This window comes from Achroia grisella, unplaced genomic scaffold, assembly GCF_030625045.1.
Source record: "Achroia grisella isolate CSIRO2021 unplaced genomic scaffold, CSIRO_AGI_Agris_v1 utg902, whole genome shotgun sequence".
Taxonomy (NCBI): Eukaryota; Metazoa; Arthropoda; class Insecta; order Lepidoptera; family Pyralidae; genus Achroia; species Achroia grisella.
In genome coordinates, this window is record NW_026713060.1 from 175551 (window position 1) to 202692 (window position 27142).

Consider the following 27142-nt stretch of genomic DNA (forward strand, 5'->3'; position numbering starts at 1 on the left):
CATGTCACCCATTGCCGCAGGACGAGCGTGTTCGAGACGCTAAATTGATGAATTCAGACACAACTTGAATTTGTTTTAATATATTCTAAATTAGGCAATCTCTTTATGTATGTGAGATACACAAGCGAAAGGGTTTACTGTAAAGTTATTTAAATTTTAGTTATGTCACTTTATGTCCTTCCTAGGAGAAGTGAAACTTTATGAACCAATATTGTATAGTCTTCTACAAAGATACCTCTACCAAACTTTTACTACTGTCTATAGTACTACAACACATATGTAACGACAATTACGTCAGCATATATCTATCTAAGCTATTTCAATACAAGATATAGGCTTAAAATTACTGGGTACAGAGGCGTAACACCTAAATCCACTGACTAATATATAAGCTTTCATATCCGAAAGAGCCTTTCCCTAATATTAAAACTTCAGCTAATGATAGATACTACGGTAAAAACTTAATTTCTAAGGACTAAATTAGTAATAGATTTAGATACAATCTTTTATAATATTAGCTTTAAATTTTTACTGTAGATATAGAGGAAGGAACATCAGATTAGACTCTATTGTAGTTGGTTACTACTTATCATAAAGTGGATAGTAAGATTGTTCTCTATTCCTAGTTCATATACATGGAAACAATAGACGTGTATAATTTTCATCTAATAGATTTGAACGGTAACAAAACAAGGAACGAAATAACGGAGTTGCATCTATGTTTGTGGGAAAAAGCCGGGACCCGCATGAGAGCCCCTCCGGCCGACATTCCCTCTGCGATTGGCCTCGGCGTCCATACTGATCGCCTCAGGCTACCATTCCGACCTGACCGTAACCACAGGTTCAAATCTAACTCGAAAATGCTCTAAACCTATGAAAGAAATAGGACTTAGTATTGCAAATGGAAAATCATTATTTTAGTTTTAAGAAACTGACGCCATATTCCATGAGGTGAGTACAACAATAATCACCAATACAATGTCATTTCCAATCCTCATGCAATACAAATATTTGTATTCATATATCTGTATAAAACCATTTTATTTTAATTTTCAATTTATATGTATACACCTATTCTATTGCCAGAAATAGCTTTAATATGATACGATACGTAAAAACAAAACCAAGACTATTTATTGTAAGCGAAGGTATTTAACATGCCTTAAATTTAAAAAATAATCTGCAGAATACAATATTTTGTCTTGTATCGAAGCAAATCATGATAACAAACAATGATGCAAATCATCATAACAATTACTGTCCCGTTTACTAACCATTAATGTCCCATCGCTGAACGCAGATCTCATCCGGTATGAGATAAATCCTTCTCCTACCGGATGAGATCTGCGTTCAGCTTACTATTACTACTTGTTTAGGATCATTCTGAAGATTAAAAGAAGTATTGCAATGTTTACTCACACTATTGCTATTAAAATAGAATATTTTGATAACTAAATATGATACAATGATTTCATTGTAATAGTAGGGGATACCAGTAATCCAAACTAGACAATTTGCATGGGCGTGCTGCGCCACTTTTCACATTGATTTGCGTAGACACAACAGTAAACTAACGGCTAGTTAACTCTGTCTGTAGTTAATCACAGGTAAGCGTAATTACAAACAAATTAGTATGTTCTTTTAAAGCCACTATTTAAATTCAAATTCATGTAAGCCCATAAAAGATAATTGTGGTATAGGTACCACACCATAAGATTCCATTGAAGTTCAAATGCAAAGCACGGTTAGCTCACCATAAGAGGAAGGTATTAGCCTATTATATTATCTAGCTGGAACGAGATTACGTTTATTATAAAAAGAATTCATTTTACACTGATAATTACAATTAATTGATAGTTATAGCAGTGAAGGGAGCTGAACAAAATGATTGAAAATTTTGAAGTAAAGAAACAGTAGATAGGGCAATTTGAAATTAAATAAGATAAGAGAAGAATGACGATGATTATGAAACGAAAATCACAAACATCCAAAAAGAACTGTACACATTGTAAGAAAAAATCCTTCACGCTCTCTTTTCATCCAAGTGCAGCAGCGGCGTGACGCGTCAAACTGCGCGCGCGCACCTAATGTCGAGGTCGTGGGCGGGTAACGTGTAGATGCTATCGAAGATAATAATATAATATGACGCGCGATCACCTTTTAGGCATCAGATGGAGTTATCGATTTTAATGGACACGGCTTTAAAATTGGTACACAAATAACTTTATTACCTCACTCAGAACTACACGCAAGCAATAGGCAATATCTATTACCATATTCTGGGAAAAATTCAAATAGGTATGTAAATATAATCTGATTGATCTTAAAATTCTGATTAACATCGGTAGCAGATCAAAGGCGTATCGACATTGACCTTATCTGCGCAGGCGCACGTTACGAATCGATTTCGCGGCGAGCCAATAGGGGCGCGTCGCGAGTGATGCTGCGCAAACATGGCGGTCGTTGACCTACGTCTTGCGCCCGCGCAGACAATTTGCATAGCTAGTGGTTGCATCATATGTGACCACAACTTGTCGGCTAATTATATTTGTATGACTGAATACACATCTGTCACATGAAGATCAAAGAAAAGCATGTTTCGCTCATGCAAATCACCTCCTGCTACTGTAATTATTTATAGTATATCGCTAAACAGTTACGTATCATCTCACAGTGAATGGTTAGTACAATAATGTTACATGAATCATCAAATGCATGTAGCATAGAATATACTAAGATCAAAATAATTATACTGCCCTAATAAAAAAAAAATGTGCTATTTTTCATTTCTGATTTCTACATGATCAAAAGAGTAGGTAACATGAAATTGAGATGTCTACTTAATTATTTTATAAGTGATTATATGTCTATGCCATTTTACGTTTATTTATTTGTATTACTTAATTGTATTAGTTTAAGAGATTGTACTACAGTCCTCATTAATTCAACATAATATAATTTAATTGCCACAAAATGCCCAAAAACTTTATGTCAGTGTTCATATATATTGTATATAATTTAAATAACTATAATTAATTAAAAATTATATATCAGTGAATGCATTTAATACAGTAAAATGTAATATTTTAATATATAATGAGTGTAATGGGAGCCTATTTATAATATACAAATGAGGAATTATGAAACGATCACGCAATAAAATCTAAATCTCTAAACACCATTATAAATAAAACCGCTTCATTTATCTTGCTAAGATTAATTTGTATCCACACTAAACTAGTTTCCCTCACCAATAAAATCTGTTATTACATCGACATTAATAAAAACGGTGGAGAAAAAACAACCGCCATATACAAACTTTATGGCACCACCTCTATAAAGTTATTGTCATTTAACGAATCCATCAATAGCAACATATGACTTTATAAATCTCTGAGTTTTAGATGAGTAACAGAATCTTCTATCAATCGGATCTGTATTCTCAAAGAGACGAGAATTGTAATCTGTAACGAGTTTGGTAGATTGAGTTTACGCTGTCCTACAGATCACTCGACCCGGAAATACAAATAACCATATTAGAAACTAGTTATAAATAAGACGCCATCCCATTTCTATGCTAAACTAACCAAGATACGGATGACATTTTCAAAGATTTTTATCGAATTTAAGTCAGTAATCCATATGGTGTGCCGAGGAATCTTAAAAACAAATAACTATGAATGACTGTTGAAAAATATTCAATGGGAAAGGAGTAAGAGATTCAAATCACATCATTATCTTTTAAAGTGATAGAATCCATTTCTATTAACAATCTACTCATTATAGTGAAAGGTAAGGAATGCTATATATTTTCAGTTAGTGTAATGCATACCACAGACCCTGTATTAGTTCTTAAAACAGATATTATAATATTTTTATTCACGCAATTGCGGGAGTTTATTCAAATGAAACAGGTAATCGGTCGTCGGCACCGTATTAACGCTTTTTATAGCTTCAACAGGAATCAAGTTATAAGATGCAAGCACTCTTTTTCCATTTACATTTATCATATCACCAAAATAAAAGCATTTTGTTTCATGTTCATATTATTTAATGACACAAAAAGTACCTAAATATTTCTGGGAGATATCTACGTTACCTATGATAACACATCATAAAATTTGTAATTTATCTGAATATATAAATGAGCTGATATATCTAAACACATTATGAACAAAAGCTAATTTTTGCAATATATATTCAGATTCTAATTAACTAGTATATATCAATTAATCGCTGTTACTATGTCTTTTAAACCAAACATATATCAGTGTTGGTTTACCGAAACTCATTTTAATTTTATTAACATTCAAACCAAGTACTTGTTTTAGAGCTTAGTGATATCAAGAATACGTAATTACTAATGGACATTTTTCCAAATTGGACGACCCTATTTTAATATCAACTCTGCCGTCATTATCTGTTAAATAAATTAGGTGTTTGGTATGCGTTGGACATGATTAAAAAATAAGTAGTAGCTAATATATCCAGTTCTTTTGGTCATCTCACGTCATATTATGTCAAGAAATGTGTAATTTAAATGCCTTATTTCATATTGGTTGTTAGTAGTTTTTTATATTGTTTGCTACCATCATTAATAAATGGGATCTGTTTTTTTTACTACGAAGGTGGCAATCAAACGTGCGGTTCATCTGATGTTAAATGGTTACTGTAGCCTAGGAACGCCTGAAACAAAAGGGGTGTCACATGCATGTTGCCGACCCTTATGAAATCTTAATATACCCTTCTTGAAAAATTTAATCTAGAGAAACCCTCGGCAGGTTGTTCATTCCGCAATCTAAGTGTAGTCTCAGTATATAATCTAAAAATATTATGATTGTTTTTATTGAAATTAATAATTTAAAAACTTATCACATATATGATATACTTTACAAGATCCTAAAGAGATTCTAACCTAATGATAAATAACATAAATACATGGATCCGCTGCTTAATAACAAAGTAAATAATAATATTATTGTAAATTAAAGCGTATGGAATACTCTAGCTTTTCACATTATTGTCGATGTCAGTCTCAAGATTGTCGAGACGACCCGATCAATGGACTTGGATGAACTTGGCCAAAAAAGCATGAAGAATTATTTAAAATAAACATTCATCGGAATCGATTCGAGACTTCATCTCTGAGTGTTTACTTAGTAACAGTCCGTTGTGTGTAAATCGATTTGTATGGAACGTTCCATAAGTCAGTGGAATTTGATTCTTATAACATTCACAATAACGTTTCGATTGTACAGTTGCGTTTTCAAGATATTATGTTATATTAAAATAGACCTTAATGTGAAATGATTAAGATGATTAATGTCTGTATGGTAACTCAGATTAAAGATGCCATCTGCGTCAAGGTGTCAACTATGAGATAGTTTTTAAAACACCATACGGAAAAAACAGTTTAATTCGAAAGTGTCATCAACAGGAAATCGTGATAAAATTTAAATTCTACAGCGATACTAATCCTGCCTTGAGAAAGTACTTTCAGTTCATATAAGATCCTAATCTTTTTAAATTAAGTTTAATGTTATAGGTATAATATCGTAACTGATTTAATAAACTATTTTATCGTATTTGCCAATAAAATTGTTAATGCTGCTTAATTAAAAACATTCCACGTATTTTTTTCTATACTAGGTTTTTATTATTATCATCAAAAGTAGACTAAAGCAAAGGTGGGTCGACAATTTGGACTACTTTAGTAGTAAGACATGGCCTTATCAAGCTCAAGAGACGTTTGGAAGCGTGAGATGGAGGCCTTTGCCCTCTTTTCATTCTCTAGAGATTTTGAAATTTGGTGCTCGAAGTTACTTTTTGTACGTCAGTCAGCTCTGGGCGTATTCTCTCCGCTCAAAGTAGTGCCGGTAATAACAGGTTAAAAGGGACTAAAATTCCCGAACAATATGTTCCAATCTTTATGAGAATCCGTACAACTTACAAATCTTTATGTTCTGTAATTATGATATATCTACCTACCTTAGTCTATTACTTACTTAGAAGCTTATAGTCAACAGAAGATTTGCCTTTACGAATCATGTCATATCATAAATCATAAATATGTATATTATAAAATACATTGTCTACAATGTTTGCATTTTGTAAGGCCGGAAATTCCTCCAAAACTTTCTAGATCAATTCACAACTTTCCGTTTAACATGAGCTATTACTCTAATTAGGTGCATTTAACAGCTGCACCGCATTTTAACTGATGCGCCTATTTAACAGGCACTAACATTAAGTACCACTAAATGTCACTCCATATATTTGTTAGACCCTTCATCTGCAACAATGTTTCCTTTAACATGACAGCATTCTTTATTTCCCCCTGTACGTTAATTGACGTCACTTATCACTATAACGTTAATATACTCTCTACCATCTTCTGTTACATAGTTCTCTACTACATTCCAATTTGTTTTACGCCGCTGTTAAATATGTCCAAGAATACGATCTATTTATCAACATTTATATAGAAACAAATTGGCAAATTTATAAACCCTTACGTTAACAGATCCGTGGAATGTTTATTTATACTGGTTATAATCTAATCCCGCTGGATCTCGACACTCAACGCAATCAACTTCATATGCAGCCGAGTGGACGAGATATGCGTCTACCATTAAAAAGATATTTTATGGATGCTATGCAAATATTTCCAGTACACCTACAGACCTTCTAAGGGCCATAAAGAACCGACTAAGCGTTGCATTTTGACAACAATGTTGTTTATATCGCACTAAATTGCAGGCTTTTTGTGTCGGTGACTCTTTTGCCATTGTCCGCAACTGACGTACAATCCTTAGAGACCTAACATCGACCAGCTAATTGGAAATTATTGTGGTTCAGAACAAGTGACTGCTATTGTAAATTATTATATCAGATCGCTTGGTTAAATCACTCGGAGTAATCGCTGACGCAGTAGAAACTGCATTGCGCAGTTGCTGGCAGATTTTAATTGAAGCCTTCCTTGTAAGTTAGGAAGAAGTATCGACAGATTCTCCTTCACACTCGAATAGTTAGGAAGATAAATGATTATAAAATACAGTTATTGCTGCAACCGCAGATTTGTTATAGGCATACTAACTAACATACATATACACCAATTTATCGCTTTGTCATATTTTGTATATATCTACATACTCCCAGATTCTGTATGTATGTGCAGAATTAGCACCTACTTGAAGTAGGTCTATTTTCAGATTCTTTTTATATCGCTTACTTATTTCAAACTTCCATTCCCTATTTCACAATTTTCATGTTTCATTTTCGACGTTTGACAACAAAAACTAGGTCTGTCACTACATTTAAATTTATCTTTAAACCAAAATTCATCAAAATCAATTCAGTGCCTTAGACGTGAGAGAGTAACATACAAACAATTACTTTCGCATTATGAAATATTTCTTTTTCCTCTCAAGCTCAATCTTGAAATATACAACCAATAATATTTGGATACCACATATTTTGTCGCTCGATATTTCCAATAACAATATCGTCAGTTATTCAAGAGATCGTGCGTAAATAAACGGCGATGCTGAGCAAACAGTGTATAAGACGTTGGCCACGGTCGGCGTTTGTAATCTAAATCCTAAATTAGTTTGTTTTTTGTCGCGGGCCTAAAACGCGTCGGGAACCCGAGATCAGTCACGTCGTTGTCACGTCTCTGGCATATCTATGTATAATAGAAAAAAGGTATCTTGTCATTTTTCAACAGCTAACAACTGTAAAAGCCTGTACAAAATTATAACAATATCCTATAGATTTTTTAATAAATTTGTACATGCCTATATATAATACGTAAAGCAAATAATTGGTATTAGTTTTTACGAAAATTGTGCGGACATACGATAGAGCAGGAGATTACTATTGTTTGTCTTTAATATTTCGTATACTCGTGCTGAGTGGTAAACTAATTATGGTCGAATTGGTTCGAATTTCCACCACTGGGCGACCACTAGTTAAAATATTTGAGTATTTCTTAATTTAATGTTTTAAAAACATATCATAATTAATTAATATCTAATTTCAGCAATATTTTTGGTAAAAATATTATCTAGCGACCTACCGATATTTTTTGTCTCAGTAAAAAAATAGCCAAATTCTAATTAAGGTACGCGTTTTTTAAACACGGTAATAACTAACTAGTAGATAGATTAGAAGACCCTGTAATAACTCCTATGAATTAGAAACATTGTCTAATTGACCTAACTTTATTCTCATCCTATCATTTTCTACTGTGTGTGTATTCGCATTCGGACATTATTGTGCATAAAAAAACTACGCAAATTTAAATATTATATAATCAGGTATAATATAAAAGCAAACATAAGGTGAGCGACCTTTGAGCTAATGTCACGGTATTCACGAAAATTGAACATCTCGTCTCCGGCGAGATCACTGACAAATGACAAAATGCGTGGTGTATGATTACTTACTATTGCAGGTCAAAGTTCGAATTCAATATTCTTTGTTAGAGTACAGACAGGTAACATGTTTTATGTTGTTATTTTTAAACATACAACTTACTACATCATAAAATATAAGTGACTGATTTAGTAGAATATAAGATTGCAATCTAAGGATTATCACAATTAATAGCAACTAAATAATAATGTAGCGTATGTCATCACTGAAATATAGGAATGTATTCCTAGTATTTATGCAAAGTCCGTATCTTGTTTTTTACTTTTGATACTGTGAATACTATTATTAGCTATACTATGATTTATATATATATATATATTGTTAACGTCGTGAAAACGCAATGATATATGTGTACAAATATTTCACTGGTTATATTTGAATACAAGATAGCTAATTTTCTTCGCAGTCGGTACTTCCACAATTATTTTGGAGATAACCCTCCAACTCAAGACTCGACCAGTAAGGTCTACATTTTTAATACTAACTTAACATATCAATTAATAAAAGAAATAGAATATTTACAGGTGGTACACATTCGCATAATCGAAAGTAATAATTATAATGAATACATTGAGTCCATACACACGCTAAACGTAGACCGCGCCATTGTTCCACTGCGAATGTTTTCTTGTACGTATTGCGTGATCAAACCTCAGGGAAAGTAGGTAAACAAGGCATAGTCATTAGGGAACATAATGGAAACAATACTCCGTCATACTTTAGACTTTATGAAACATGTCGCGGATTGATGGACTGTCAGGAGCGATCAGTCAATCTAACTTTTGTCTTTAATGCGTTTAATTAATGAACTACGGATGTTGCTGCTGTAATTGTTGCTACAGAGAACATGTTAGTAACATATATTGTGAAATTATCATTAAGTTTTATATAATTGACTTAAATAACTAATATGAATATTACTTTAAAGCAGTGTACACTACATTTAAAAAACAAAATGAATATTGAATACTGATGCACGAAAAATGAAAGAAATGACATGTTTGCTACTGTTTTACCTGAATACAATTTAACTGGTGAAATTTATTAAATACTAGCTGACCCCCGCAACCTCGTCTACATCACATTTTTATAGCCTATATCTTATTCTGATGTATAAACCATATTATTGTAAAGTTTCACCAAAATCCGTTCAGTAGTTTATACGTGGAAGAATAACAAATATCCATCCATCCATCCTTCCATCCGTACTCACGAACTTTCGAGTTTATAATTTTAGTAGGATGAAGACGTATTCAATTAAACATTTACAAATTGTGTCTATATTGTAACAACAAATACAAACGTTGAAGATTTCATAGATGCTAATGAGGAATACGATCCTGATTGACAATAAGAAATGTACGATATTAACAAGACATAAGTTTTTCATGTGCAACATGCGGTCAAGTCGTGAGTTACGTCTGCTATTATTTCATTAGAGGTATAATTGATAGAGAACATTTATGTTGTAACTACATTTAGATTGATAGCTCGTGTTACGCGTCAAAATTTTAGAATAGCTGTCTACAATACATGTACGAGCATCTAGTTGCTGGATATGATGTGTTACATTAAAATGGACTCTTGATTTGCCAACGTGGAGCCTTGTTCTGAATGAGTGATTAAATGTATCGATTTATCATTTCGTAACAATCGTGTATTGTTGAAAAAGTTCACGCCAACCATTAACTGAGTTTAACTTAATGTGAAAGCAATGTATAGATAAAATAATATACTGAGATGCCGATTTTTTAGGCTATTGAATTAGATGGATTGATCAGCAAATGTCAAATATATCTATGGATATCTGATAAATAATCTCAAATTTCACTTATTTCATAATAATGATAATAATTTATTTGAAAATCATGTTGGGTACATTACAGGATTTTATAAAAAACGTAGCCATTAGAAAATCTGCTTATTTATTTTCCATTTTAAAAATAAATAATCCTCTAACTGTAATTCATTACGTCGTTAAAGAATTAGAGTGTATATTTATCTATTATTAGAATGCAAATATATTCAAATACTTCAAAGTCTAGTATGGTAAACCTATTTTAGATATTGAACTGCTTTTAGTTTACATTCAAGATATTTTCTCAACCAGAAACACGGAACACGCTAAAGTTAAAACGATTTTTAAAAGATTTATATTTTATAGTAAAGTAGTGAAGAATTTGTAGGAAACTAAAGTGCCATATATTGTAGAGAAATACTTTGTATCCTCGTATGGTCTTGCAGTTGTGGAGCCATTAAAACAAGCGACTGTTAGATAAAGCTCGGTCGAAACTCAACGAGACGTGCTTCACGGTATCGAGATAGGCACGAGGCAGGTGTAATTTCACGTATGTACGTCCAAAATTGACTGCAACGTTACCGTTTTTCTTATTGTCATTACAACAAAGTTTAATTTTGTGTCCAATTTTTCCACAGTTACGGTTCATCCAACATGCTCTGAGGACATTTCAACGTTTTTATTACCTGTACTGTCATCAAGATTTTGAGAATATGATATAAAAGAAAAGATTATGTGAGACAAAGGTGATGATACTCGTTGTAGTTCACGGCCAACGCTTTCTGATACAGTTACAAAAAGGTATTCTTAAAATTTCAAAGACTATATCCGCATTAAACAAATTTATACTTACTGTAAGTGATATTAGATAACAAAATACATTATTATTTCGAGATATGTGTTAAAAACTAAATAGTGCTTACTAGTTATATATAAAAAAATAATAATAAGTTGTAATTCTAATTGACGACCTCGGAGCTCTACCTAGTAGTTTCGCACACCGCTTTACATCCGATATAGGCGGATTCAATTCCTCGTACGATCCAAACATTTGTAATTATATGCTTGTTTGTATTTATCTGGATGTTTTCTGTATTAATAATTCTTATGTATTAGGATGTATTTTAAAAAAAGTGTTTAAGTATTTATATCAGTAGTCTAGTACCTATAACACAAGTGCTCTTTAGCTTGGGACTAGATGGCTCTGTGTGAATTGCTAGGATTATTACTACTTGAATTGATGTACCTATGATAAGAGAAGGAGGATATTAATGCTATATATACTATTATAAATATATAAGCAGATATATCGTTAGATCGCACTGTACTAGGTATATCAGAAATGCATTAAAATGTAAGAAGCCTAAGTTAAATCGCATCGTTAGCAACAATGCGATGTGATACAGATATCGAGGTAAGGCGATTACGGGTCCACAATACAAACGAACTCCTTATACGGCATCGAGGCACAGTTCATTAAGGTGCGGCTTCTGATGCTGGAGACTGACTTGATGAGTGGAAATCATTGTGGCACTACATTGATACATTTATAAGTTGTAATCAATAACAAAGAAAATGTACCATTCATACATGGTTGCAGTCGGTCGTTTATCAATAAGTAATAATAATAACATTTACATACTGAATATATGTAAATATTTTTAATAAAATAATTAAGAATTTCTAAAATTGAATAAATATATATTGTATTTAGAATCTGTTATGGTAAATACAACATATAAATAAAAAACAATGTTCAGGAATATTTTAAGGTTTTAGTGCCTACAGATTGTTGTTTGAATTATTATCATTATTATAATATTACAAACACGAAAGTTTGTGAGTATAGATGTTTGTTACTCTTTCACGCAAAAACTGCTTAACGGATTTTGATAAAACTTTACATTAATATAGCTTATGCATCAGAATAACACAGGCCATATTCTTTATTGAAATATAACGTGGGTGAATACGCGGACACAGCTAGTTATAATTTAAATATAATATAATTATATATACCATACAGTAAAGAGTTATATAATATTTATATATAGGATAGTATTAAAATATTTAAATAAATTTAAGAACTGGTGCCTAAATCTGATATCTATCTAGTCTAACAAAGACAAATAAGAGAAAATATGATTAAATAGGAACAAGTTAAAGGAAAAAGAGTTAAGTTAAGAAATCTCTAATACGAACAGGAAAGGGAATTAAAATGTATGTAATATTTCACTCATCCAATCAACAGATTAGATTCATTAAGAAAGTAAATTGAATCAACGGACACAATTCTCCGTGTTCTAGTTTGTAAACTAAGGACAAGGGAATGGTCCGATGTCTCGATAGCATATATAAATTTAATTTTATTATTGCCGTGTTCATACTGTAGTACAATTTCAAACATGTCTTTAACTGACTCCAAAAAAGGTGGAAGTTCTCAATTCGGTTGTATTTTTTTTAAAGTTACTTTATAACTACGTTATTTATAAAACGATTTTCATATTGCTTTTTTTTTATTTGAAAAAGTACCTTAACTCCAATTTGAAATTTAAAAAAATATTTGAAGGAATATACTTTTCGATTGGTCCCAATTTTTTGAGTAGGTATTTGGAGGTTTCTTAGGAATATTATATGTAATAGGTAACTAAACAGTCTGGAACTATCAAATATATTGATATATATAATTCTTGTATATGTGTACATATGTTTGTCCTCTTAAATGTCTGGGCCGATTTGAAAGAAATTTTGTGTATATTTCAGTGGGTAAGATAGTTTGTAAAAACTATTGGACATAATACGCACTACTTTCTCGGGCAAGTTCCCAATAAAATATCGATTTAAGCAATCTAAATTAAACCTAATGTCATAACAATTAAGATTCTCACTACCTCATCTAATGGTAACTATTCAAGAAGAAAAAACAAAGCAAACTCAGCAAATCTTGATATATCCCCGTTTGAATTTATTATATATCTATATAAGCAGATATAAAAAATAAAGCCATTTTTTACCAGATATAGCCACTTTTATACATTTACCACCTGCCGCATTCAGCCGCGTTCTATTAACTAAATTCGGACACAAAGGTCCCTTGGGCATTCCATCGATATCTCTTGAATGAAAAATGCTAAAAAATATATTCGCGCCGATATATCGAGTTTTGGAATGCATCTTTGAAAAATCTACTGATACATTCTATCTATAGACTTACAAGTTATTTTGTTTTAAAATATTATTTTAATTATAATATAGGTTCAGGTCTCGGATTTTAAGTTTGTCAGTCAAAATATATGAACTACTTAACAGAAGCAAAAAGGCTTAACATAAAATATGCTCGAAGTACTCGGTGTTCCAACAGTTAAGCACGCCGCTTTACATCCGATGGTCGCGGGTTCGATTCCCCACACAGTACAAACATTAACAGACCAGACCGATACGTCAATCATATTCATGAATATGATTGATGCATCGGTCTGAGTGTTTTCTATGTATATTAAGTACGTATTTACAAAAACAAATCTACGTATCAGTTGTCCAGTACCCATAATACAAGCTCAGCTTAGCTTAGGGCTAGAAGGCGCTGTGTATTTATATATATTATTTATATAAATATAAAAACAACACAGTATCAGTAGGTTTGTGAACAATTATGTACAAAAAAAAAAAACAAAAAAATTGGAATTTAAATATTTTGGAGAAATTGCGTTTAATTTGGTCTTTTTAGAGATATTTCATTTCTAAAATTCGTCTAAATGATACAAATTCCAAAAGCGGATGCATCCAGAAAATTACGTGTTAGTACCATTTGGATCTTGAATTATATCGAGCAGTCTAGTTTATTGTCCTCCATGTCGTTAGTCAGGCAATACAAGTTCTAATTTAGTTCAATTTGGTTCGTTGTTGAAAGCATTATATTCCATTACAGCGATTGTTGGTCAGGTTAGGCAATTGAAGAAGTAAATACGAATATATTTCATATAGTTTAAGTATAGTAAACTGTGGCCTGCGCGTGTTTCACCCGCGTGAAATTTGTGGGCTATGTGTTATTCTGATGTATAAGGCATATTATTTTTAAGTTTCTTTAAAATCCATTCAGTAGTTTTTGCGTGAAAGAGCAATAACACATCCATCCATGCACACAGACAAACTTCCATGTTTATAATATTAAGATATATATAATACTTCTGTAATATACAAGTTATTTAAGGATTTAGTACGAAATCGAGTTTTAACAACGGATTAACCAATCATCATGAAATTTACATTTAGGATGGAGAATAATAATGGCTTGAGGATGGAGAAAAACTTTGAGGAAAGTTGACTGACTGCAACTGACTGACCTTATCAAAACGGATAAACAGCAGCAGTCACTAAGCAGTTTGTACAACGTTCTCGTACAGCCAAAAATCGTAACAGATGCTGACAAATTGGGAGGAGTTCTATCACCAAGGAGGACAACGAAGATAATGCACTGAAACCAACATGAAAGCTATGAGCACTCTGTCAAGAGTGTATGACTAAAGAAAAAGGAAAAGCACTTTGGCTTTTATATCAATTAATCATGACCCCAGAGACAAAATCGCCATTAGAAAATATAAATATATTATAATTTACAAACATGTAAATGAAACACGCTATAAAACAATATCAGGGTTTTCCAACCCGAGCATTTATAATTATATCTTGTAAAGCCATGGTTCAATTCCTTTAGGCTTAATTATTATTCATTGCTAGATGTATGGGAAATCTAGTGCATTTAATGACGCAGCTTTTCCATTATCTAGGTTGTTCTCATGATTAAATCTATAACCAACTAGTAAATCGAATTCATTATTATTACTATAAGAAACACGCGTGTTTTTTTTTTGTTCTATGTATAAATATCATATTATACAAAACATCATTCATTATTTCAATTATTGTATTAGATATAATATTATTAATTTTAGCATTATCGAACTTGTGTACAATTCTTTGTGTAGTCTTCCATATTGTTAATAACAATTTAGGTGCAGATAATCTATAGCATCCTCTCAAAACTAGTCTGTTTTAAAGGGCGCTGGACTGGCCCATTGTTTAAAATTTCGCAAAACCGGTTATCCGAGATAATGGTATGAAAATGATCGTCCACGCATACCTATGGCTGAGCCCTGGACCCCAAGAGAAATTCCGTACGAAAGTAGTTTTATTTGCTTCCGAGAATTGCGCTGCGCTTTAGAAAAAGTTTTAGCTGCCATCGAATCTTCTATATCTAATCTCATATCCTTTATAATAAATGTGAATGGCGTTTGGGTTAATACTCCGGCACTTCGAAAATACTCAACAAATGAGCGAAACTCCCAAACTTTCTCAATTGATAATTCACGGTAACTCTGTCCTACAAAAGATCACTTATTGTATTTCAGCTAGAAGGATGAAGTGAATACTGCAAAGAAATTAGGTACGGCGATTGAAAGTCCTTATGTCACAGAATCGAATAGCTTTGGTATTGCCAGTATTTGTCAGCCGAAGTGGTTGCTTACTATACCGAATACTTACTTGATGACCTTGCTTCCTTGTTATATAAAAAAACCAATAACAAGAAAAAAAAATATTTCAAATTTGGAAATTAACATAATTTCTGTAAGTGGCCAGTCAAAATCGCGGTTGGTGGTATTCTAAAATTAATGTATCGGCGTTCCACGGTGGACACTGATTTAAACTTAGCACTGGTAATTTGGAGTCAGATGTATCCACACTGCATTTAATGAGTCTGAAGGAGAGCTTAAAAAAGGGTAATCTCACAGTACTACCGACACGTAAATTGTCAGTGACTCTTGGTGAAACACGACGAACGATTTTATAACTTCAACTTGTAGGAATACGTGTCGAATTCGATAAACTGCAGCAATCGATATCAATCGATACGCATTTGATGCACGTAGTCCATTTCCATTACATTGCGGTAGATATTATTGTTCCTTGGTTTTTTTTTTCATGATTATAAATCCGTCAGATACATATCAACAGCGAATCATTGGTCTAAAGACAAAAAAGAGGCTATCCTTACAGAATTTATTCATTGTATTAAGTAAGAAAGTTAGTAGAATGCAATGGAAGATTTTTAACACAATAATAGGCCGATTGGATATAGGTATCCTGTTCTTACTTCTGCGACCCAGCAATCATGCTTGTATGACTGCATATTACAACCCAATCAATTAATAATTATGATATTATCTACAATTTCTAAATTATTATAATTTATCTTTTCTCAATATTTTTTATATAACTAATAAGAAGTTTAGTCTGTCAGCATAATTATTTTAAATGTTATTAAAAATTTTATGATAATTTATCTGTACAACTACTTGTTATCATACCAATTTATATTGATTAGATGATTAAAAAATAGAAAAGCTTCTTTATCGCTAAAATATAAATAACAAACTCGAATGATTTATTCATCAGTAGATAATGGCAGTTTGCAACTTCTCATCACTGCTACACAAATATCACGTGACATGTATATCAACCATTTACAACCGGTTGTTGAGCTTAGAGAGAAAAATTATAGCTGAACGACAAAAAATAGCGGCTCCGTATGATAGCAACTCGACCATCGCATGAGTCACTGAGCTAATCGCTTCGTAACATCGTGTTGTAAGGGCATAAGATATGAAGCAGGCTTCGACAAAAATAAACTCGATCACAGTCAATAGAAGTATAGTTATTTCGATCAGTTTCTGTGGTTAGAATATATTTGCTGCTCTATTGTTGTTATTACAATTTCTCTCTCTTTTAAGTCGACATTGCTTTATTGCTTCTCTTGAAGACGAATCAGAATGAAATATGTTATTACTAGAACTTATTAGAACTCATCAGTTAATATATTTTACAATTTCAATTCATCTTTTAGATCTATAATAAAATAAAAGTATTTTCGGATCTTCCTGTAATCCATATCCAATCAAATATGAGTATTGCCAAAAATCTTCCTATAGGATAGATAGTAGGATTATCGGACATATTTAATGAAAAATACACTTATAAATAAAAAATAATTTATCACACATTTGCATAAAGTATTTATTAATAAAATCATTAATATCTTTGTTCATATACAATCAAATATTAACAAAATACTTACTAATACCCAAATAGCTGCGTGTGACTAATTGTTTATATAAAACAAAAGATTTATAAATAGAAGTACAAGTGCCTAAACAAGGTGTGAATAGACACGGTACCAAATTAACCACTCTCATCTGACGTAACAGTTTTACCCAGGGAACAGTCCCCAAAACTATAATTTTATTTCTCACGCTCAAACTGAATCATCTTAAGTTATATTTGAGGAAGTACTAGCCATTATACTCTTCAATGTAAGTCAAACAGACGGTGAAAAAGCGGACCTTTTTGGTAACGTAACAAGGTAGCTACGATATGATTAGAGTAATGCATTTCCGACTAATGCCATTATTATAAATACATTTTCTACAAGGTGGATTATAATGATGAATCACAACATAGAAGAACTCGAAAACTCGAGTTTTAAACTGACTTCTAGCAATAGGAGTACGACGAGTTTTTTCAAAACCTATTAAATAACATTTAATATTTAGGTAGGAAGATAAATTAAAACTAGTAGTATTCCTCTTCTAATATACTGAAACTATAAACAAAAATATGTTGCATAAAAGTTATAAAACTTTTGAATCTCCTTAAAATTTAAATTTTTAGTTATAGTTTAAATATAATGTTATTCCATTAATAACTATTTAGCTGTCCCAATGGCACTTTTTAAATAATAATGTTTAATTATATCTAGAAAATGACAGACTCATTGGTCGATATTGGTCGATTTTTTCTTCTGGTATTTTAACTGTCATTTGTATTTTGCCCATAGTAACTGTTAAATCAGCAAGTTAGTTGTATGCTACTCTTGTATAAACAAGATATACTAGTAACATAGTTATTGTGCTACTTTATCCATTGATAGAATGTTTTCCAAAAGTATGAATTAAATAGGAACTTCTTAAAAACATGTTTCTTTAAGTATAACATTTGAAATTATGATTTCGACTATAATATCCACTAAACACTATTCACACGACTCTAGGGACGCCACTGCGAGTACATAACTTGTTAGAATCATAGGCATTGCATAACTGTCCTTGCTACAAATTTGAGTATTCATTGGCTCTCGTTTTACGCAATCGTATCGTGTGAAGTTCGCTCAACACTCAGTTACTGCTTAGATAATGTCCTTTAAGTGTGTTTTATTGGTATGTTTTGTATATAAAATAGTAGTGCCACCATCTATTATAACATTTTGTAATTCAGCGTCGTAAAACTTAACGGCGGTTAAAGGCTGATTTACATTTTACATGCTATGAAACATAATATGAGCATTAAAATTTATTATTCTCTCCTTATTATCTAGGTTAATGCAGCATTTAATAACATTACTCTATTCTATAGTTTGCTTTATTATATTTCAACAATAAAATGTCTATTTCATTATTTCAAGAAAACATTTTTATAACGTGTGAGAAATTTAAATATTTCTTTTGTCAAGTTATTTGGATATTTTAAAATTTATTAAAATATCCAAATAACTTGATATAATTGAGCACATTAAGAGTTCGTATATTATTCTTACTATTTTTAGTTTCAATTCAACTAAATATACAAATGTAAAAATGATAATAAGGTTACCTTCATCTGATACTAATAATTGCACTAAATTTTATAAAGCTAAACTCAATGTAATCATTTCAAACATACGAGATTCAATACAGAAGACATGCGAGATGAAGATTAGTCATCGTGCACACAATAATCAAGATACAAATAACGTTTTCGTGAGTGTAACTGTGTACTCGGTCCGAGGGTCGCGGGTTCAATCCTTAGTGCTCGGTTCTCGGAAACCGAAGCAGTTTCGGTACATGATACAGGCTGGAGCGGTACTTATGTGAAATTGTTGTTTTTATGAAAATTTGATGGTACGAACGTGGCTTAACTGCCGGATAACGTTTCATAATGCGGTGTTACATCGCAACGCGGAGGAAGAATCAATCGTGAAGAAATTTCTATAACCACGGAATTAGGAACGGTGTCAAGATTTGCATTAAATGTAGTTCTCCTTTTTAATGTTAACGATTATCGTTAAATATATTTTTTTTTAGACTACGATAGTGGCGAACAAGTATATAGACTATATAAAATGGTCACAATAGCTTCACGCATTAGTGGTGGTCAGGTCAGTCAACAAATAGTCAATGCCAAAACATTGAATATTTGTGATCACATATTCAATGATAGCGGAATTAAACAAAATAATACAAATCCATTAAATACTTGTATGCTTGTAAGACAATATAATAGGCACAAATACAAAGCTCTAAACAAATTAAATCATATAGACCCAAAAACACAGCCAAAGTAACTACAGTATAAACCTAATAGCATTAGCTACCGTTCTCGTATTTAGAATATTTGTAAAAAATATAGGTATTATATTAATTAATAACCAAGAACATTTAATAACTAAAACACAATTGATGAAAGACAATGGACTTGAACACTCACTAAGCCATGACGACATAAAAATAAATACCCACAATGAAAAACTTAACAAAAAAATATATTCTTTTATCTGGATCCTTTTATCATCGAAGGCGGTGCTGAACTGTATAGGATCCGAGCCCAAAACGAAATTGATTTCGATAATATAACCTATTGTTTCGGATCACAAAAAGATTATAAAGTAGAAGGCGTTTTCAATGAGGAGACCGAAGAACGAATGCTTAATGGAAGGCAGTGTTACCAGCAAACTTTTAGCACATCCACTAACTGGAGCTTCTAAAACCATAACAAAATACCAGCAATTTTTAGACCTAAATAAATATTCAATATTTATGTCTATACCTATACATAATACGTATAGGTAAAACTAAGTCCACACGCCGCGTCGTCTGTATGTTAGCGACGATCTCGAAAACTACTGAGTGGATTTTCAGGCGGTTTTCATTACTTAATAGAAAAATTCTTAAAGAAGGTTTAAGTGTTTCATTCTTTAAGGTTAAGCCGGAGAGGGTTTTTATATAGGCATTCGAAGTTAACAATAAGTCAAAATATTTTTTGTCAGGAAAGTTAAATATTCACTAAACTCTTCCAATAAATAACTTATCAAATGAAATGTAACCTTGTAACTTTAAGCCATCAAAAACAAATATTACCCACAAAGAGCGGCACAAAATAACCAGTTCAGTGGTAAACCCAATAAGGTGGCAACACCGATGGAAGGCTATCTCTATTATAAGAATTAGACGCAATAATCCCTAAATGTAGAACATTATCTACGTGTAATTTCGTAATGTAATGTTCCAACAAACAAATTTTATATAGATAATGTTTCGGTCACGTGTAACAGAGGGGTCACTGATTGTTATTATTTGATCTCTATCCCCCTTTGCTCCTTTATACAAATGTTATGCTATATTACAACCTTTGATCGATAAATGATAGATTTGTGAGAACACTTTAGTGTAAATAGTTTCGATTTGAAGTTATATTTTTACATTACATTCTTTTCAAGCCTTTGATTTCCCATATATATATTATACAAGATTTTTTTTTATTTAATATTTTACGGCTCTGGATACAAGTTCTTTTTAGCCCAACATAAAATACAAAAACTTACCGGTGTGTTTACACACCATGTTATAGCATTCCTCGATAAATGGACTATCTACTACGCTAAAAAAATCTTCAAAATCAGGTCAATAAATACACAGAAGACCCTGCAACCTCACAAACTTTACCTCTATAATATTACCATAGATTGCGACAACTATTTTTTTTATATAAGTCTATAACCTCACAAACTTTACCTCTTTATAATATTACTAGCTACTCGCCCCGGCCTTGCCCGGGTGTACATGTATTATACATATAACCTTCCTCTTGAATCGCTGTATCTATTAAAAAAAAACGCTGCAAACTCCGTTGCGTATTTTTAAAGATTTAAGGGACAGACAGCGAGAGCGACTTAATTTTATACTGTGTAATGATGATGAAAACTTTTTTTTAATAAGTGGTCAAGTAAAATTATGGCAAATATATTAACAACAGGTTTGCCGGGGACAAGATTGACGTTGAGAGGATGCGAGAGCATGACATCAGCGCTATCTGGGCCGTCCGCCCACCACTAGCCATAGTTCACCGACACCGTCTAGACGAGACCGGACAATTGGTATCTAACATCTATAGCCATCTGCGTATGCGCATCTATGGAAGTGCAAGTTTAACTAACTCACTAATTTTATAAACGCGGAAGTTTGTGAGTATAAATGAATGGATAAAAACTACTGAATGGTATAGTAGTAAGTGTTAAAAAATCTAAACTAACATGCAAGTATTTCGAAAACTCTCCTTATCAACTTCCGTCATTACCTCACGTCAACTTTACACAAGCCCAACTTAGACACCGCAAACACTTACAATTCCGTGTTACAGTACAGACGTATTCTCGCCTCGAGACCATATGGGGCGAGCGATTTTAATGAGCACCACAAATGAGGGAAACAAAGGCACCGAAGAGCGCTAAGTTATCTACTTGTATGGCATTTGAATGGCGAACATTCGTCCGGGAATGTTTGTTTTTCATATAATTGTAGAATATAAATAATCATTATTCAAATAAACTCGACATTAAATATTTTGACTAAATAAATAACACTTGACAATTAACACAGCGCCATCTAGTCCCACGGTATGCAGAGCTTGTGTTATGGTTACAAGACAACTGATATTAATACTTAGTTTTCTTTTTCTGGAAGAAGCTAGACCACCGAGGCGGTGGCGAGACGGCCTCGGTGGTCTAGCGGTTTAGCATACAGCTTTACTCCCGATGGTCGCGGATTCAATTCCTCACACGTAACAAACATTCGTATTCATAACTATGATTGTTTGTATCAGTCAGGGCGTTTTATAAGATAATTTTTTTTTTAAATATATCTATGTATTTAATATATATCAGTTATCTAATGCCCATAACACAAGTTTTAGCTAGCGTAACTTGGGTCTAGATGCCGCTGTGTGAATTGTCATGAGATAAAAAAAATGGCAAAATTGTTGCACGCCAAAACAATGACCAATATGTGGACTGTTTTATTAATAGTATCATTTTTTTATATTTATACCATATTTCATGCAAATAAATATATTTCAAAGCACTAGAATAGAAGCAGACTTTTTATTCTTTAAGTCTGTTACAAATAACATAATGGCGGACCCATATCGATAAATAGATACGAGTAGATACTGATATCGACATACAAAACCAAGCCAATTGTGCGCCTGAGCACATGGCAGGAACCGTTACTTTTAAATTATACTGCGTACCCACAGGGTTATAACGCCCATTCGTTAGGGTTGTCAGTTAAACTTAATTTTTAATGTTAATTGTTTTTTAAATTCACCAATTGCCTTGTAACTTAGTAATACTCTCTATTATAGGTATATTAGTAGCTAGGCTAACAACCTATTATCAAATCTAACAAATCTATTCTATTCTATTCTATTCAAATACTGTACAGTATACAGTCGAGATTTTTATACATTTCATTAAAAAGTTCTACTTTACCTGTAATTCTTCCTTGGACTTATTTAAAATATATAAAATAGTCATTTCATAAAAAAAATGTGAGAGCAAGTGAAACTTTTTAATGTATTTTATTTATATAATTTTGTAATTGGAATTTTATTATTTCAGTTTATGGGAATTTTATTTTTTTATATAAAATGTAATTTTCCACAGATTGAAACAAATTTAAAGTCTGTTAAGTATAGGATGATTTTTTTTAATAAGCGATATCCTATACCGTTCAGAATGCAATCTATCTTTACATTAAATTTTAATAGAATCTGTTCAGACGTTTAATCTGAAAAAGCTAATAAATAGCCAGACAAGCTAACAAGCAGAAATTATTAGATCAAATTAAAATATTTCTAAGAGTGTAAGAGATATTTTTGACAACCCTTGCACTGTATGAAATCAATTGGCGGGTTACAGGGTCGCATCGGACAGATGTCCACACCCCACAGTTATGAACCCAAGTGGGGCTCTAATTGTTTTGGCTTGTAAAAAGAAACACCCCATAAGGTTCTAAATATTTTTCTTACATACGATTACATTTATACTACAGAGTGTAGAATGTAGTTTTTTAAACAGAAATAATTTCTATTAGATTAAATTTAACATAAGCACTATTTAATAGAGTTGCTTATTTTTATATAGTATGAAATATTTGAATACTCGTTATTGTAGATATGAAAACGTTTGTGAAAAAAATTAAATAGACTTGCAAAAGGAATTTTTCTGTAGACATATTAATTTTCTTGTGCTCCTAATTCTTAATTGTTTTATACTGTTCTACATAACTTTATATATGTATGTATATGCGAAAAAAAATATCTATGTATTTGTATCAGTTATATAGTACCCATAACACAAGCTTCAGCCAGCTTAACTTGAGTCTAGATGGTTCTGTGTGAATTGTCCTGAGATTATTATTATATCTGTAACTTACTTTTATTTCCTTTTGAGAGCAGTACCGGAATGCAAATCTTCTTGCATCTCAAAATACTGGGTCTTTCAAGTCAAGAGTAAATATTCACTATTCGAACCTTCGAAACAGCGTCTAACAGTTCAGACTCATTCAACATCAACTTCAACTTTCGTGTTAAAATATATCGAATACGAGCTGTATCCGCGACTTCGTCCGCGTGGAATTTAACTTTATTTTTCTAAACTAAAAGAATTTCTCTAAAATAAAAGTCGGCAAGTTACTCCTTATTACATCAGCTACCTGTCAATAAAAGTCCCGTCAAAATCGGTCCAACCATTTCAGAGATTAGCCGGAACAAACAGAAAAACAGACAGACAGACAGAAATTGTAAAAAAAATATTTTGGTGTATATACCGTATTTATATTAGTATGCATGTAGTAAAAAAAACTGTTATTTCAATATTACAAACAGACACTCCAATTTTATTTATATGTATAGATGATACACTACGGCAGCTGTTGTCTTGCATTGATTTTATACGCCAGAACTTGTCGTAGAACTAATTGTGATTCACACAGACACTCCAATTTTATTTATATGCATAGATGTATATATGTAACAACATTTTATAATTTCAAACAGGTGATGATATTAATAATAATACGATAGCTATAAGCTTGTAAGTTAACACATACAATTCTCGCTCCTTGTACGGCCGTATAAGAATACAAAGGTCTCTTTAACATGTTACTTACTTGCAGAAGTATTCGCCTCTAGTTGTGGACAAGCAGGTTCCACTATTTTTGCACGGCGACGGCGAACATGACACGAAACCTGCAAAGATAAAACGAATAAACATGTATTTTTGTCAACACTATTGTGAACTCTTAGTATTAGAATTACGGATTTTTTTTATTAGCGGCCAAGAATGGACTAGCATACAGCGTCACATAGTCCTATGCTAAGCAGAGCTTGTCAAAACGGCACTAGACAACTGATATATAAATATATATATATAATTGTAGGAATATTTATGAATATACATAAATATATACTTATTTATGTATATTATAACATTATTTGCACCGCCAATAACTTATCTCTGCACAACTCATGGTTGACTGGTAGAAAATGCCATTAGGTGTTACGTCCGCCATATGTACTCGTTTACTTATGTATAATGTGCATTAAAGTTATTTAAATAAAAAAAAGTATACTTAAGTAACTTTTTTGTAAATATACACATAATATACATAGAAAATACCCAGACCAAATACAAACAATCATACTCAAGAACACAGATTTGATCATTTCTACCGTGTGAGGTACCAAACTCCGCGATCATCAGATATAAAGCTGTGTGCTAAACCTTAGACTAGGGGCGTTGATTATATCTTGCATGAATAATACAACTAAACTCAATGCAACAGTAAAGTAAACAAGAAACAAAGCATCAAGTATCGACAACACAATGTCATCAAAAACCCGTGTCACAAACGCTCCTGCAGCGTCGCTACGGAGAGAAAAAACATGGAACACCATGATCGATAGGTGACGCAAATCAATTCGTATCTCAAGATCAGAACACGGCCCGTTCTCTCGGCGACGTGATTGTAATCTCAGATATTTTTATCTCGAAAAATTAGCATAGATCAATGTGATAACAGTATTGCACTAAAACAGTTATGTATCTTTTAACGGATGTGATATGTTCTTCTTTTTATAGAAGTGGAATGGGAATAATCTATATCAGGGGTTTTCAAACTAGGGAACGAAATTCAGAACTGGCCCACCACTATACGGCCTGCGAGAGCTCAAGAGTAGTGTCATCCTAGAACGTGCACTTTGCAACAGCTTTCATTCATATTCAACATTCATTCTAAAGACTATTCTCTAGAAGAGCGGAAGAATGAAAGCTGTTTTAACCATTAGGATATGCTGCAAAACTCATTATGACCTAAGCCTAAAATTCGGAGTCCCTGATTTAAATGATGGAAATTGAAAATCATCATCATCATCATTTACATTAGTTAGTTTAATTCTACTACCATGAGCATGGGCGAGACCACAAATATTCAGTGCGGAAACCTGACCACTACTACTGGAAGCATTATTGTCTTTGCTGTAAGCGTTCTTCTCTATTAGCGATCAAATTTCGACTGTTATTAGATCTACATTAAAGTAAATTTTCGCTTCTTATCTAAGCATCATTAGATAATTAATAATAGTATCCCTGAACAATTCACACCTGCACACTTCAGCGCCGTCTAGTCCCAAGGTAAGCAGAGCATATGTTATGAGTACTAGATTACTTGATAAAATCAGTGTGTGTGTAAATACGCTTTACTATTTGACCAAAAAAGGAAAACGTGAAAAACAGCTTGTAACTATATCTCTATAAGGATAACATTCTATTTACTAGTCGACAGATTACTCTCGCAATTCGTAATCGATGCGAAAGTACATTAAATGTACATTTTATTCGATGTCTCAAGAGACGATCGATGCAACCCGATGTATCGATCAATCAGAATCGAGACCACCCAAATGGAAATTGCGGGGAACGGAAACATCGTACGCATGTATAATAAAAAAATCTCAAATAATAAATATTGGCAATAGTATTGATTTTGTAATCACCAAATATAAATATTTATGGGAATTTTTAACGTATTTTTTGGCTGTTTGCACTGCACTCACTGAAATGTAAACATTGGAAAGCTTGTCAAAAGACTTGTTGGAACGATTGCTCTATATGATAACAGAATATATTGCCGACAATTCACTTTATCTATTATATATTAACAATTTAGATTGATAAATTGATTAAAACACTTGAAATATATATCAGTTAAATCGTGCCAAATTACTATCCAACAAAACAAAATCTTTATTTACGGACGCAATAAAAATAGTACAGGTAGATATTGCATTAAAATTAATTACATTACCTAATTAGGCAGGTTTTCACAATAATTTAGATGTTTTTTTAAACTAGCAATATGCAAAGACACATTTCGATACAGCCAATGCGAATAACCCGTTACGAAATGAAATCGTGTGATAACTTATCACGGACCAAAATAAACATTCTCATTTGACGGACGCGCATGCGTGGGAACTGTATATTTTGACAGAATGTAAATAGAGATAATGTTTAAACAAGATATATTCTTACTTTTTATATGGGATCACTTATGTACTTCCTTGAACACCGCTCGGTGGAAAATAGGTATTTTGACACGTAATTTTCGTGTCTCTTTCGCTTGTACTGCGAATGTGTACACAAGATTGCGTAGAATTTTTTATTCTTAAAAAGGTAGCGAAAATTCGCCTTACCTGATGGTT

The 27142-nt window shown here is 32.2% G+C and overlaps 1 protein-coding gene across 1 annotated transcript in view; it reads right to left on the bottom strand.

Moving 5' to 3' along the window:
- Nucleotides 1–27142, bottom strand: part of LOC131853476 (neurogenic locus Notch protein) — a 161071-nt gene that overhangs the window by 78547 nt on the left and 55382 nt on the right. Inside the window, exon 2 of the mRNA XM_059204371.1 lies at nucleotides 24550–24628. Coding sequence (XP_059060354.1) covers nucleotides 24550–24628 — 79 coding nt within the window. The remainder of the gene's footprint in view (nucleotides 1–24549; nucleotides 24629–27142) is intronic.